This window comes from Gracilinanus agilis, chromosome 3 (assembly GCF_016433145.1).
Source record: "Gracilinanus agilis isolate LMUSP501 chromosome 3, AgileGrace, whole genome shotgun sequence".
Classification (NCBI taxonomy): domain Eukaryota; kingdom Metazoa; phylum Chordata; class Mammalia; order Didelphimorphia; family Didelphidae; genus Gracilinanus; species Gracilinanus agilis.
The window spans coordinates 475719700-475735534 of record NC_058132.1 but is presented as its reverse complement, the minus strand read 5'-3'; the positions used below and the strand labels follow the sequence as shown (position 1 = coordinate 475735534).

General features: G+C 34.7%; 1 protein-coding gene across 1 annotated transcript in view; it reads right to left on the bottom strand.

Moving 5' to 3' along the window:
* Positions 1 to 15835, bottom strand: part of ARSL (arylsulfatase L) — a 33992-nt gene that overhangs the window by 3382 nt on the left and 14775 nt on the right. The window contains exons 7-8 of the mRNA XM_044666987.1: positions 7385 to 7519; positions 662 to 824 (exon numbers count right to left, since the gene is read on the bottom strand). Of these exons, the coding sequence (XP_044522922.1) occupies positions 662 to 824; positions 7385 to 7519 (298 nt within the window). The remainder of the gene's footprint in view (positions 1 to 661; positions 825 to 7384; positions 7520 to 15835) is intronic.

Here is a 15835-nt window from a genome sequence, read left to right as displayed (position 1 = left end):
GTACTTTAAAGTTTATGAATCACCTTACAAATATGGTTTAATATATCTCTGGGAGTTAGGTGCTATTATTGTCCATTTTTTGTTGTTTACTTATTTAAGTTGTGTTAGAATCTTTGTGACCCCATTCGGGGTTCCCTTGGCAGATACTAGAATGGTTTGTCAGCTTCTTCTCCAGCTCATTTTTATAGATGAGGAACCACTGGTAAACAGGGTGAAGTGACTTGCCCAGGTTCACACAGCTAGTAAGTGTCTGAGGATAGATTTGACCTTATGAAGATGAGTTTTCCTGATTCCAAGTTCAGTGTTCTATCCATTGTTCCATCTGGCTGCCTAAAATAAAATTTCTAGACTTAAATTTTATATATGCTTGTTTTTTAATCAGACTCATTCAACTCTAGAAACCTTTCATAAGTTCAGGCTTCCTTTAAAAGTTAAAACAAGAGAATTAGAGATGCATATATAAAAATAAAACAAATATACAAATTATATAATCTTAGTTCTTTGGTCTTCCTCCCAAACACTAATATAGTGAGTACTATATCTTATACCTTTAAATGTTGATAGTAAATTACATAAACACTTTTCACATGTTAAAATTTGGAAAAAATTCATAGTTCTTTTGCAAATGATATGGAGTGATTATATATAAGGGTGTCTTTACCTGTCTTTTGGCACTTCTCCTCCTCCTAAACGAGCCACTGTTGGATAGATATCCATCATGCTTGTAGGGTCATCAATCACATGACCTGCTGGTAAGACTCCAGGCCACCGCAATATCCCTGGTACCCTGATTCCACCATCCCAGGCTCCCATGCCTTTGCCTCCTTAATTTGATTTAATGAAACAAAATTCATAATCAACAAAATATAAAAGGAAATATGTTCACAAGTAAGTTATCTTTCTTCTTTGTTTTAAGAGAACCTTTACCACAATATTTCATTTCTTCTTGGGGAGAAGGTATTAAAATGTATTTTGTGGGGAGAACTCATTCAACCATCAATTTTGTGTCACATGGGAATTTCTGTATCCATTATTGTTTCTAATACCTTTAAAGACTTAAAATGCGGGGCAGCTGGGTGACTCAGTGGATTGAGAGCCAGGCCTAGAAATGGGAGGTCGTAGGTTCAAATCTAGCCTCAGACACTTCTTATCTGTGCAATGGGGACAAGTCACTTGCCCCCCATTGCCTAGCCCTTACCACTCTCCTGCCTTGGAGCCAATACAAAGTATTGACTCCAAAAAGGAAGGTAAGGGTTAAAAAAAAGACTTAAAATGCATTTTTAAATAACAAGAATGATTCATTATTAATTGTATATTATTCTTTAGCTTGTTGGTATATTTCTCAGGATTATATTTAACAAGCTTGTGCTTGTATTTGAGATGAATATAAACTCAGTTAAATCATGGATACATGTTTGTGAAGATGTGGCTCTGATACATTGCCTTTGGCTCTGACACATTGCCTTCAGTATCAAACATGAATCTTTTGTTTGGTTTTTGAAGACCTATGTAATCTGACCCACTCCTACCTTTCCAGACTTCCAACACCATATTTTCTTTCAAGTAGTCTGTGATCCAGTGTTTCTGGCCTCCATGTTACTCCTAGAACCAGATACTTCATCTTCCTACTTTGTGAATTTAAATCTACTTTCTCCAATGCCTGGAATTCTCTTCTTCCTCTTCTCTGCCTCCTGGCTTCACTAGTTTCCTTCAAGTCCAAACTAAAATCACAAAGTCTACACAAAATCTTTCCTGATTCCAACTTTTTTTTTGGGGGGTGTGCCTTTTATTCATATACTTTAAAAAATGTATCTTTATTTTATTCCAATAACAAATTTACAAATGTTTTCCAAAGTTACATGATTAATATTGTCTCTCCTTTATTCCCTCCCCCCTCCTAGAGCTGACAAGAAATTCCACATATTTCCAATTATCTATTTTTGTAAGAGAATAATCTTATAAACCAAAACTCCAAATCATATACCCAAATAAACAAATGATAAATCATATGTTTTCTTTGGCATTTCTACTCCCACAGTTCTTTCTCTAGATGTGGATAGTATTCTTTTTCATAAGTCCCTCAGAATTGTTCTGGATCATTCTATTGCTATTAGTAGCAATCATTACATTTTATCATTCCACACTATTGCAGTTACTGGGTATAAAGTTCTCCTTGTTCTGCTTATTTTACTCTGCATCAGTTCACATCGGTCTTTCCAGTTCTTTCAGAAATCATCCTGTTCATCATTCCTTAGAGCACAATAGTATTCCATTATAATCATATACCACAATTTGTTCAGCCATTCTCCAACTGAGGGACATCCCTTTAGTTTCCAATTTTTTGCCACTACAAAAATCAAAGCTATAAATATTTTTGTACAAGCATGCCCCTTCCCATTTAAAAAAATCTCTTTGGGATACAGACCTAGTAGGGGTATTGCTAGATCAGAAGGTATCTGATCTTTTAAAGCCCTTTGTGCATAATTCCAAATTACCTTCCAGAATGATTGAATCAATTCACAACTCCACCAACAGTGCAGCAGCGTCCCAATTTTGTCTTATATCCTTCAATATTTATTATTTTCCTTTACTGCTATATTGGCCAATCTGCTAGGTGGTATGGCAGAGTTATTTTAATTTGCATTTCTTTAATCAAGAGGGATTTAGAACATTTTTATATGATTATTTACAGCTTTGATTTCTTCATCTGAAAACTGCCTATCTATATCCTTTGACTGTTTATCAATTGGGGAATGACTTGGTTTTTTATAAATTTGACTTAGTTCTTTATATATTTGAGAAGTTAGACCTTTATCAGAGAAATCTGTTTTAAAATATTTCCCAGTTTGTTGTTTTCCTTCTAATCTTGGTTGCATTGGTTTTATTTTACAAAAAATTTTAATTTAATATCATGAAAATTATTCATTTTACATCTTGTAATATTCTCTATTGTTTGGTCTTAAATTCTTCTCTTCTCTATAAATATGATAGGTAAAATATACTGCATTCTCCTAATTTACTTTTTTTTTTTAACCCTTGTACTTCGGTGTATTGTCTCATAGGTGGAAGAGTGGTAAGGGTAGGCAATGGGGGTCAAGTGACTTGCCCAGGGTCACACAGCTGGGAAGTGGCTGAGGCCGGGTTTGAACCTAGGACCTCCTGTCTCTAGGCCTGACTCTCACTCCACTGAGCTACCCAGCTGCCCATCTCCTAATTTACTTATAATGTTACTTTATATTTAAATCATATACCCATTTTGAGTTTATCTTGGTAGAAGGTGTGAGATATTGGTCTAAACCCAATTTTTGCCATAACATTTTTCAATTTTCTCAGCAGTTTTTGTCAGATAGTGAGTTCTTATCCCCAAAACAGGGATCTTTGGATTCATTACTCATAGTCTATCCCATTGATCCACCCTTCTATTTCTTAGCCAGTACAAGATTGTTTTGATGATTGATCTTTTATATTACAGTTCAAGATCTTGTATTGGTAGGCTGCCATCTTTCACATTTTTTTTTCATTAGATTCCTTGATATTCTTGATCTTTTGGTCTTCCAGATGAATTTTGTCATTTTTTTCCTAGTTGTATAAAAAATTTTTTGGTATTTTGATAGGTATGGTACTAAATAAGTAATTAATTTAGGTAGGATTGTAATTTTTATTATATTAGCTTGGCCTCCCCATGAGCAATTAATGTGTTTCCAATTGTTTAGATCTAATTTTATTTGTGGGAAAAGTGTTTTGTAATTTTGTTTATATAATTCCTGTGTTTGTCTTGGTAGATAGATTCCCAAACATTTTATATTACTTAGAGTGATTTTAAATAGAATTTCTCTTTCTAACTCTTAATGCTGAATTTTGTTGGAAACATAGAAATGCTGATGATTTGATGATTTATATATTTAATAAATATAATACTTGTTATATTTATCCTGCAACTTTGCTAAAGTTATTAATTATTTCAGCTAGTGTAAGGAATAAAATTTATGTATTATAGATATATATTAAAATTATGTGGCCGCCAGGAATCAACAATTAGGTTGATTCCGTAATTAAATCAGACCCAAGTCAGCATTGGGTTGAAGAGTTTATTTACAATTGGTAGGTAAAAGTAGGAATAAAGAGAAAAGTAGAGGCTAGTCCTGTCTGGACTGAGAGAGAAGAAGGTTATAAAGCTTAATAATGAAGCTGTAAGCCACAGGGCCCAACAGCCAGATAGGCAGAGTTTAGAATTGGCCCAGCTAGGCAAAGGAAGTCAGCCTAACTTACCCACGTGACAATATAGAGCGTAATCTGTCTGTGGTCTCAGGAGATGCTTCTTCTTCCAGTTCGAGAGGGCAACTCCCCCCACAGGAAGTTCACTCACTTACTTAAAGAGATTGTGTCTTTCATCACTTCCTGTGGTCCACCTCTAATTCTAATGAACAAATGGCAGTTTCTACATTGATTTGGACTGCCCAAAGGGCAGTCCCTTATTCTTGATTTGTTACTTATTGTCACGTGTGGGTAACTCGTCTCCCTTCCCCACTAAGGGAGCTGAGAGTGACATCATTAGCACGCCTGGGTTGAGTAGAATTTTGACTATTAATGGGATCGAGCTAATTCTATTTACACACTAGTTGATTTTCTATAATCTTCTAAGTACACCAGCATATCATTTGCAAAGAGTGATAGTCTAGTTTCCTTTTTGTCTACTTTAATTATTTCCATTACTTTTCTTCTCTAATTGCTACCACTAGCATTCTAGTACAATATTAAATAATATTGTTGATCATGGCAATCCTTGCTTCACTCCTGATGTTATTGAGAGGGCTCCTAACTTATCCCCATTGTGGATGATACTGGCTGATAATTTTAAATAAATACTACTCATTATTTTGAGGAAAGTCCCTTTGATTGCCATGGTTTCTAGTGTTTTTAATAGGAATGGGTGTTGTATTTTGCCAAAGGATTTTTCTGCATCTAATATAACCATGTAATTTCTGTTAGTTTGATTATTGATATAGTCAATTATGCTGATGGTTTTCCTAATATTAAACCATCCTTGTAATCCTGGTATAAATTCCATCTCATCATAGAGAATAATCCTTGTGATAACTTGCTGTAGTCTTTTTGCTAGTATTTTATTTAAAGTTTTTGCATCTGTGTTCATTAAAGATATTGGTCTATAGTTTTCCTTCTCTGTTTTTGGTCTTCCTGACTTTGAAATCAGTACCATAATTGTATTATAAAAAGAATTTGGTAAGACTCCTTTGCCTATTTTGTCAAATAGTTTGTATAGTATTGGGGTTAATGTTTTTTAAATGTTAGATAGAATTCACTTGTGAATCCATCTGGCCCTGGTGACTTTTTCTTGCATAGTTCCTTGATGGCTTTTTCAATTTCTTTTTCTGATTTGGGATTATCTAAGAATTCTATCTGTTCTTCTGTTAATCTAGGCAATTTATATTTTCATAAATATTTTTCCATTTTATCTAGATTGCCAGATTTATTGTAATATACTTAAGCAAAATAGCTCTTAATAATTGCCTTAATTTCCTCTTCATTAGAGGTATCTTTGATACTTTTATTTTGGTTCTCTTCTATCTTTTTCTTAATTAAATTAACCAATACCTTATTTTATATGTATTTTTTTAAATACCAGCTCCTAGTCTTATTTATTATTTCAATAGTTCTTTTACTTTCAATTTTTATTAATTCCTCTTTTGATTTTTAGAATTTCCAATTTAGTTTTTATCTGAGGATTTTTAATATGTTCTCCATCTAGTTTTTTTAAGTTGCTTGCCCAATTCATTGACCTCCTCCCTCTCTGATTTGTTGATATATGCACTCAGGGATATATATTTTCCCCTGAGTACTGCTTTTGCTATATCCCATAAATATTGATGTGTTGTTTTCTCATTGTCATTCTCTTCAATGAAATCAGTAATTGTTTCTATGATTTGTTCTTCAACCAGTTTTGGAGAATAAAATTATTTAATTTCCAATTAATTTTTAATTTGCCTCTCCACGTACCCTTACTAATGATAATTTTTATTGCATTATGAGCTGAAAAATTACATTTGTTATTTCTGCTTTTTTGCATTTGTTTGCAATGTTTTTATGCCCTCATATATGTCCTAATTTTTCTAAGATTTCATTCACATCTCTTACTTCCTTCTTATTTCTTATTTGGTTTGATTTATCTAGATCTATTAAAAGAAGGTTGAGGTTTCCCACTAGTATAGTTTTACTATTGTGAAAGAGAATTCTTTATTCCCTTTGTCTATTTTGAATTAATCAACCAAAAATTTAAACACTTCTACTTAACACTAAGTAAGGGAATTCTCAAGTCTCTTAACTAAAATGGGTGACAACTCCAGAAACTTGTGAATCCTTTGATAAGAGTTTATACCCTCAGAGAATGAGAGGTGGATCCCACAGACACTATCTTCTTGGGCAGTGCTAGGCAATTTGGAAGCTGTGATTGGCCCCTGTGAAGTGGAGGAAGGGGCAGGAAGTGATGTGGAAAAAGGACTAGAAAAACTTCTGAACTTCCTGTCCAAGGGGTCATCAGCTTGAATCTTTGACTTGGAGCTTTGGCTGGTGAATTGCTTCCTGGAGGTGGCTTTGGACTTGGACTTAGGCTTCCCTTATAGCATGGGAATCCCATCTCACTGCCTACCTTTCACACTAAATTCAGTGGAAGAAATCCTTTACTTGTCCTGTTTTGACCTCTCTACTTTTGAGATGCTTTGTAATGATTGGTTTGGAAGAAATTTCTGAGGGACTCCAAATTTTTCCTGCTACTAAGCCATCATCTTGGCTCTGCCTCCTTAATTATAATTTTTAAAGCCTGAATTTCTTCCATAATCTTTTGAGCCTCCTTTTCCATTTGGTCCATTCTACTTTTCATGACACTTTTCTTCACTGGATTGTTTTGCCTCTTTTCCCAGTTGACTAATTTTACTTTTTAAGCTGATATTTTCTTTATGTATTACTTTAATTTCTTTTTTCCATTTTTCTTTAAACCGTCTTTTTTGATTTTTAAATTCCTTTTTTTGAGTTCTTTTAGAGCTTGAGATCAATTCCCATTTTTTAAAATTTTTTGTGACTTCCTTAATGTTTTAAATCCTTCATCAGTTCAATGTACATAAGACACTCTAAGGAATCATGCAGAGTTGCCTCTTTGTTCCCTCTGACTAAACCTAGAATTACAAAACAGACAGTACCACATCAGGATCCCTTGAACAATTAAACAGATTAGATTTTCTAGGATTAGTTTATATATTCTTTCCAAGGAAATTCTTTCTCCATTTGAGTGAGTGAGATGGGAAGAGTTGAACAGGGATTATTCCCCCACAGAAACAAATGTCTAAGAATAAGTTAATATGAGAAGACTCACCTTTGTATATTCCATTCCAGCCACCATGCTGTTCATTTCCTATCTGAGACTCTAAAGACCCACCATTATCAGAAGCAAAATAAACTAGGGTACTTTTGGTCAGACCTTGATTGTCCAAAGTCTCAAGAACTTCACCTAAGGAGAAAGATTATATTTGATTTGATTAGACAAGAAGTATATTAAATAGTAAGAAATTCCATAGAAATATAACATTTTAATAATATTAGCTTGAAGTAATTTTCCATTTTAAAGTAATTGAGTTGATGATTTTTATAAATTGATATCCCTGATTCTAAATCTATAGCTTTACATTTCTTCTAGCAGTTCTTTTCAAAAGCTACCTATAAGAGAACTGTGAGATATTTTGTTTCTGAAAATTGAGAATCAGTAAATAAAACTTTGTCTTGTAATTTAATCAAATTATGGTAAAGAGAAGGAGAACCAAGGAAGAATGTAAAATCCTAGCAAATTTATTTTCTAATTATGAAATCGTCTTTATGGATGCTATTTAAAATATTTTAATGATTCCTCTATTTTTCATTTTTTCATTTAAACCATAGGGGAAAATGTTTTAATATTAGTTGAATTTTGAGTTAAGAAGGGTGGTGGTACTCTATGCTTCCTTTGGATAATATTCTATTTCTCCCTTTTTGTTTCACTGCTAAAAGTGTACAAAAGAGTCTAAAATGCTGCATTTATTGTTCTGGTCACTCTGAAAAAGGGCTTTTACTTCTACATCTACTGAAATCATGAAACTTCTGGGAGTGGAGCCAAGATGGAGTAACTAGGGCAGCAGCTTGCAGTTTCACCACGAAAATCCTCTCTAACCAAGAGTAAAATATCACCACAAAATAAATACAGGAATGAAAGAACCAGCAGAGACAAAGGGAAACAACCTTCAAAAAAAGAAACCCCAAAAGGTAGACAGCAATCATCTGGGGAACTGAGGTGAGAAGGGAGTGGAGCTAGCAGGGGGCATAACAGGGAGTGAAGAGCAAACCAAGAGCAAAACCATGCCCACCCCACCCCACACATCTGTTCTCACGGGTTTTTGAACTTAAGCTTAAGCTAAGTCAGACCCTGAGATCCTGCCAGGCAAAAATTGATCTAAGCCAAATAACACCCCTTGAAATTGTAAACCTGTGGAGAAGTCTGGAGTCCCAGCCCAGGGTAATCTGGGCCAAAGGTGGCTGATCCACATGGGACCAGACGGAAGCCAGGAATCACAGTTTGGCCTTGGGGTGAGGACATAAACCACGGTTTGGGGTAAGGACACATTTCTCAGGGGGAGCCTCCCTGGGATCTTTTTGTCCAAAACTAAGGGGGGAGCTCCAGGATAGGGCAATCAAGGGTGTACCTGATTGAATCAAGAACACCTTGAGACCAAAAAACACAAGCCTAAGCCTGGGACTAGAATCTAATCAGGACCTGACCTAATCAAGTTCAGACTGAGATCAAAAGCTTACACTCAAGTCTGAGGAAAATCTTTAAATGATCAGCATCTCAAAGGTCAATTGAATCAACAGGGAGAGAAGACTCTCAGAGCTCTCAGCCCTCAGACTATCTGGTAAACTAGTAATAATCCAGAAAATAAGCCAAAAATAACATCAAGTAAGGATTAGATAGGAAAAACGAGCAAACAATTAAAAAAAAAAAACACTTAAGTCTAAACACTTTTTATGGAGCCAAAGAGCAAGATGCAGACACAGAAAGGGACAGCAAAATCAAAGGAAACACAACCAAAGTCCAAAAGAAAAATATGGTTTGGACACAGATTCTGGAAGAGCTCAAAAAAATCCACATCTACTGAAATTTTATAAATGGGGAAGGAATCCAAACTAATGAATGATTCATATTCCATATCTATAGTATAAAAAATGACCACCTACATGGTGCAGAAGAATAAAGGATATGGGCTTCACATTAAAGCAATAAGGTCTTGTCCAACCTTGAAACACTCATCCATTTATTAATTTACTGAGTGAGCACCAAGTTCTAGAGCTCTAGAGTGGGAAATAGATGTTCTAACACAGTTGTTATTAATATGAAGTATACTTCAGGACAGCCATAAACTTGGATGAAAAAAAAATGCATTTTTATTTTCATTAACTTCTAACTCAAATCAATCAATCAATAAACATTTATTAAGCACCTACTAATAACAGACACTGTGCTATCCTGTTATTATTCATTCTTTTTTCAATTTTCCAACTCTTTGTGATCCTACTTGGGATATTTTTTGGCAAAGATACTAGAGTTATTTGACATTTTACAGATGAGCAATACAGGCAAACAGGGTTAAATGACTTGCCCAGTGTCTCATAGCTAGTAAATGCCTGAGGTTATATTTGAAATCAAGAAATGAGTTTTCCTGTCTTTCTACCTGGTACTTTATCCATTGTACTACCTAGCTGCCCATTGAAAATGGGTATTTCCTGTAGGGAAATGAACATTATTCTGAGAGGAAGTCCACATGGTTCACCAGATTGCCAAAGGTGTCTATGACACAAAACATTGATAGGACCTCTGTTTTAGAGGGTCGTTTGGCTGGTTCAAATCAACCCAATTAGATCCTTTTAAAAATAATTATTTATTAACTTGTTTATTACATTAAAATACCCAATCAAATCTTTCCCATTCTCCTCTTCTTTTATTAGAGAAGGCATAATTTAATAAAAAATATGTATGTGTATATATAAGACTATATCTTACTTATTTCTATTTATTGGTTCTTACTCTTGAGGTAGCTATGACCAGATCATTCTTCAAACTATTTTTGTTGTTGCATATAATGTACTCTTGGTTCTACTAGTTTCACTTTTTATAATTTCATGTATGTCTTTCCATATTTTCTCAAAATTAACCTGCTTGTCATTTCTTACAGCACAGTAGTTTTCCATCACAATTATACTCCACAACTTCTTTAGCCATTCCCCAATTGATGGACATAACTTAAGTTTCCTGTTCTTTACCACCACAAAGAGAACTGCTATAAATATTTTATAACACAGAGGTTATTTCCCCTTTCCCTTGTTCATGTTAGGAAATAAACCAATTAGATACTTCTTGAGACAACTAGTACACTGGAAAGGACATTGAACTGGGAATCAAGAGTGATGTAGTCTAATCTTGACTTTTTAACAAACTAGCTGTTTAAACAGGGGGAATCTCCCTTCACTGGGTCTGAGTTTCCCCATTTGTAAAGTGAAGGTTTTAAACTACATGCATTTCTCAACCTGAAGTATGAATCTCACTATGTGATACAAGAAACTTGTCAATATATATGGGGGATATATGGCAAATAGCTTCTATTTTTTACCAGAATTAATTCATCTATTTAATTTCTTATGTGCACATGAATGCTAAACTCGGGAATTTATTTACTTTAATTTTGAAAAGAGGTAGGAAATTTCATTGAATGTAAAGGAATACAGGGCCTGAAAAGGATTGGGAATGCTTAGACTAGTTTTGAGCTTTGATATTCTACTATTCTAGGACCTTGGTGTCAGCTTTGGGCAAGAAGTATGTCAAAGGGGTGTTGTGGTGGCTTTGGTATAATGGCTCTCCCCTTAGGTGGAGAACCCCCTTTATAGGGGATTACCCTGAACAACAGCTTGAAAACTGCTTCAGCATAAAAGGTGAAATTTGTACCTAATACTACTCCTAAGAAATAGGACTGGGCTCTTTTAGCTTTATTATCCAAGTGACTGTACACTGCTTCTCTCTTTTTTGACCCTTCTCTTTAGAGGGGAAATGCTTTTCCTTAATTCTTCTTTGGGAGACTAATTATTTTCCCTTCCTCTCTAATCTCATTCCTATGTTCCCCAGGACTCTTAGAAGAAACAAACTTTCTTATTCAGGAAAAGGAAATGTTTGCTTCTTTTGCTGAAGTACAGGGCCCTGCCTTCTATCCAAAAGAGCGTATACTTGTAAAAAGTGGATAGTATGGTTTCTACAAGACCAGACCAGTTAATTGTTAAGGAAGTACTAGATATTTATTTGTGTCAAATCTAATTTTTCTGTGCCTACTTAGCCTTCTAGGCCAAAAGCAAATCTTATCAGTCTGCTCCTAAAAACCAAACCCAAACAAAATAATACAAAATCAAAACCAAAAAAACTAAAACTAAAAACATATTACCATCTGTTAAGCTAAAGGGAGATTGTGCCCTTAGGTTTCTCTTCTCCCAGATCTCAGCAGTTCCCATGGAATTAATTATTATCTCTATGCTAATGATTTCCAAATATGCTTATTCTGCCCTAACCTGTCTGCTAATCACCTGTCTGGCATCCCCAACTGATTTTCAGGCATCCCAAACTGTATATCCAGTTGTTAAAATTGCCCATTATTGGCAAATTTCGAAAATATAACAAAAAGTGTGTTGGTACCCCAAATCATCAACCATTTTGATGGCTGATTCTCAAATATAAGCTCCAGTCTGTTTTTAAAGACAGTAATTGGACAATATACATTATACAATATACAATGTACAATATATCCAAGACAATCCAGATTGGTAGACATTTTAATGAGTAGGTAGAATAAGTGTCATCTCAGGTGCCCCTCATTAATGCATCACTGGAACATGAGATTAGTTCTTAGGTGATGGGATCCTTCTTATGAAGATGACCACTGACATTACTGTCAACTGGATTTGAGACAGAGTTATACAGAGTCATCAGTTTTACATTGAAATCTGGAGGAAGGCAAGAGTCAAGATGACTGAAGATGGCTCAGAGTGCTGTGGATAACTTTGGAGTTTTCAGTATCTGACCCTGCTTCACACTGCCTACTTCAGCTGCCTTTGTGGCCTTTGGAACAAATTGTTCTCATCTACCCATTCCACCAAGGGAAGTCTTCACAAATGAAGGCAGACCTCCCCCTAACTCACTGATGGGTGTGAGGCCTTTCAGTTACCCTCAACTTGAGTTAGTCCATCTGCTGATATGGTTTTACAGGAGTGTGGCCTCTGTGCATGCTACAGCTTCTTGGAGCCATAGGCGAGAGTTGGGTGAAAAATGGACACCAAAGTTAGATGAAGAATCCTGAAAAGGGCTCAGCAAACCCTCATACCAGAGGTGCTAGTCTTCTCTGAACACCCTATATCTTCATTGAATTTATTAATACTATTTAAAAATTCTGCTACTGCTACTACTACTGCTATTGCTACTACTGCTGCTGTTGCTACTGCTACTAGATATTTATTTGTGTGATCTACTACTACTATTTTATTAAATATATTTGATATGTATTATATTTGTATAATATAATAAACTTATTTAGAAATATTTGTATACACATGCACATATATACATATATAATTTAAAATGTAATTTTAATATTGTCCTGCTTGTCTATGTCCCCTTTTAAGCTTCATTTTGCCTCTTTTTCAGGATATAAGTGTTCCACAGGCACTTTTTCTGTTTTGCAATGCTAACATTTCCCTCACATTCACTGTTAACTTACTCCCTTCTCCAAATTATAACCTTTCCTTTTCAACTAGTAAATATAGTCAAGCAAAACAAACCTGTGTTGCATTAGACATGCCAAAAATGCATGTCTTTTGCATTGCTTCTCTCTCAAGTATGGATTTTTCCCCTCATTTAACTGTTTCAATTCTATCTACAATGCTTTTGTTCATGCAAAAGCTTTTCACAATTTTATTTCTTGTTTATTCAAGAAATCTTTTTCTGATAATCTCTTTCTTCCTAACTCCAATGTCCTTTCCTCTGTCCTTATCCTTCTTGATTTGTCTTCAATTTTTGCTATTATTAATCACTACCCTCCTTCTGCATATTGTATTCTCTTTTTACTGGGTTCTAATGACATTGCTCTATTGTTATTCTGTTCCTACCTATAGGACCAATCCTACTCACTCTCTTTTTCAAGATCATTATCTATGTCTTGCCCATTATCCATGAACATTCCTCAGGGTCCAGTCCTGAGACTTCTCTTTTTGTTTTAAGATAATCTAGTTAATTTTCATTCATTCAATTATTTTCATATCCAGATCTATATCCTGAATCTATATATCCATAACTATACTAAGTTTCTGTTTTGCATTTTGAACTGTCTAATGTATTATCTCTACTTGGGTATCCCATAGAAATTTCAAGATCAACATTTCTAAAATAGTACTCATTATTTCCTTGCTCAAATCCACCTCTCCTTTGAAATTTCATGTTTCTGTATAGGACAATATCATCCCATGTCTGTATCTTGGGTGTAGTCCTTTCCTCTAATTCTGACTTCTCTATATCCATCAACTTGCTGTTGATGGCAACATCCTGTTGATGCCATCTTCTATCTATTCCTCTGTACTCATATCATAGTCACCCCAATTCAGAGTTTCATCTTCTCTGCCTGATACAATTTCAATTGCCTTCTAATTGGTCTCAGTGCTTTTAGTCTTTCCCTATTCCAATCAATCTTCCAAATAGATGTCAAAACGTTATGCCTAAAGAAATGGTCTTACTACTGCCTTGCTCAAGATGTTCTATTGCATAAGGAGGACAAAAAATAAAAACAAAAACAACCCTCCTCTATTCAGCTTTAATATCCTTCTGCCTTTGTGTTAGTTAAAATCACCTGGGGTTCTATTTGGAAGGATTGAGCCTCAATATATGTATCAATATAGTGTTTGACAAACTTCTGTGGACCTGTGGGGGACCTTGGAACTACATTTCCCATGGTCCAACGGGTTTCCTGTTTTAGATTACATCTTCAAGGTGAGGGACAGCTTTAAATATTGGGAAGTGACTTGGAACTTCCTCTTTAGCTACCTGGGCACCCAAAGATTAAAAAGGTAAAATGGCTGAGGCGAGGTTTGAATAGGTTTCTTACAGGCACGTGGTCGATTTATCTCTATCAGCATGGCTTTTATTAAAATACTATTCTCCCTTTTAATATCTGCCTTCCTCATTTTTAATAACTACACCTTCAAGATTAATTTCACAATGCTATCTCCCCAAAACACTGTGTGGTCCAGCTTTAATGGCCTACTTTCTACTCCCCATATAACTTAATTCATTTTCTCCTTAAGAGACTTTGCATTAGCTACACTCCTAGGGGGAATGTTCTACCTCCTTTACTTTTTCCTCATGTAATCTTAAAGGTTCATTTGATGCTAACTTCTTTAAGAAACCTTTTTCAATGCTCAGGGTATTATTCTTTACCCCAAATCACTTCGTATAAATCTGGTATTTATCTGTGAATGTAATGTATTCTTCTGATAGGGTACATGGTTGAGTGCAGAAATGACCTTATATCTATATTTATAACTCCATTGCCTACTATAGTCTGGTGCATAATTAATATCCAATTGATCATTTGATGATATTCTGATTCTATTACTATCTGATTATGTAATTCAATCAATATGTTTGTATGTTTTCTGATTGTATTAATCAATAGAAATTGTGATTCTACTAATATAATAGAGATAGGTAGGTGGCATATTAGGTTCAGAAAGATACAAGTTCAAAACATACCTCAGACATTTACTAATTGTGTGACAACAGCAAATCACTTAACGGGGCTTTAACCTTAGCTTCCTCAGCGGTAAAATAAAAATAATAGTAGCTTACCTCCCAGTGTTGTTGGGGAACAGGGTTGAAAATCAAATGAAATAAAATTCATAGAGTGCTTTGAAATTCTTAAGACACTATCTAAATGTTAGGAGTTATTTATAATATTATTATTAAAGCTATTAATTCAGTTATGTGTTGGAACCAACTTGAGCCTGCTCACTAGAGAGAATTGTTAATTTTTTCAATGTGAACATTTACACCCTAGATAACAGCAAATGCTACAAATCTGGGCTTGATTTGCTGTTTTGTTGTCTGTCTAGGCCAGGAAAGAGATGAAGAAAATGTTTATAATTGATATTAAACTCTGAAGTATGTTATGAATATATATATATATTTTTAATCAGAGTCAGTTGTTAAACATTTGCAAGCATATTCCTGTATTATTAAGATTGTAAAACATAATGATATGCTATGGATATTCTGAGTGTGCCTCAACCTAGAAAGTAAATTTCACAACATTAAATGGGAAAAGAAGTCTTTAGCATCTGTATCACATGTGCCCCCTCCCTATGCATTGTAGTCTCTATGTTATCTGCTGGAATCACAAAGAAAAGGGAACATCTTGATTTCCCAGAACATTTCTCTTATCTTGTATGTACCTTTTAATGTACTTTCTCCTCCATTAAATTGCAAACATACTGTTTGCTTTTTCTTTGAATTCTCAGCACAACAAAATGTCTGAAATATAGAGAACATTACTAAGTGCTTTTAACTAATTGAGCCTAGGTCTGTCTCCTTCTTTAGGTAAGCCAAATAAGGTGCAGAGAACTCAAACAACCACCAAAGTCACAAAACTAACTAGGGTGGATAGAACCAGATTAAAATTTAATTGAGGGGGCAGCTGGGTAGTTCAGTGGATAGAGA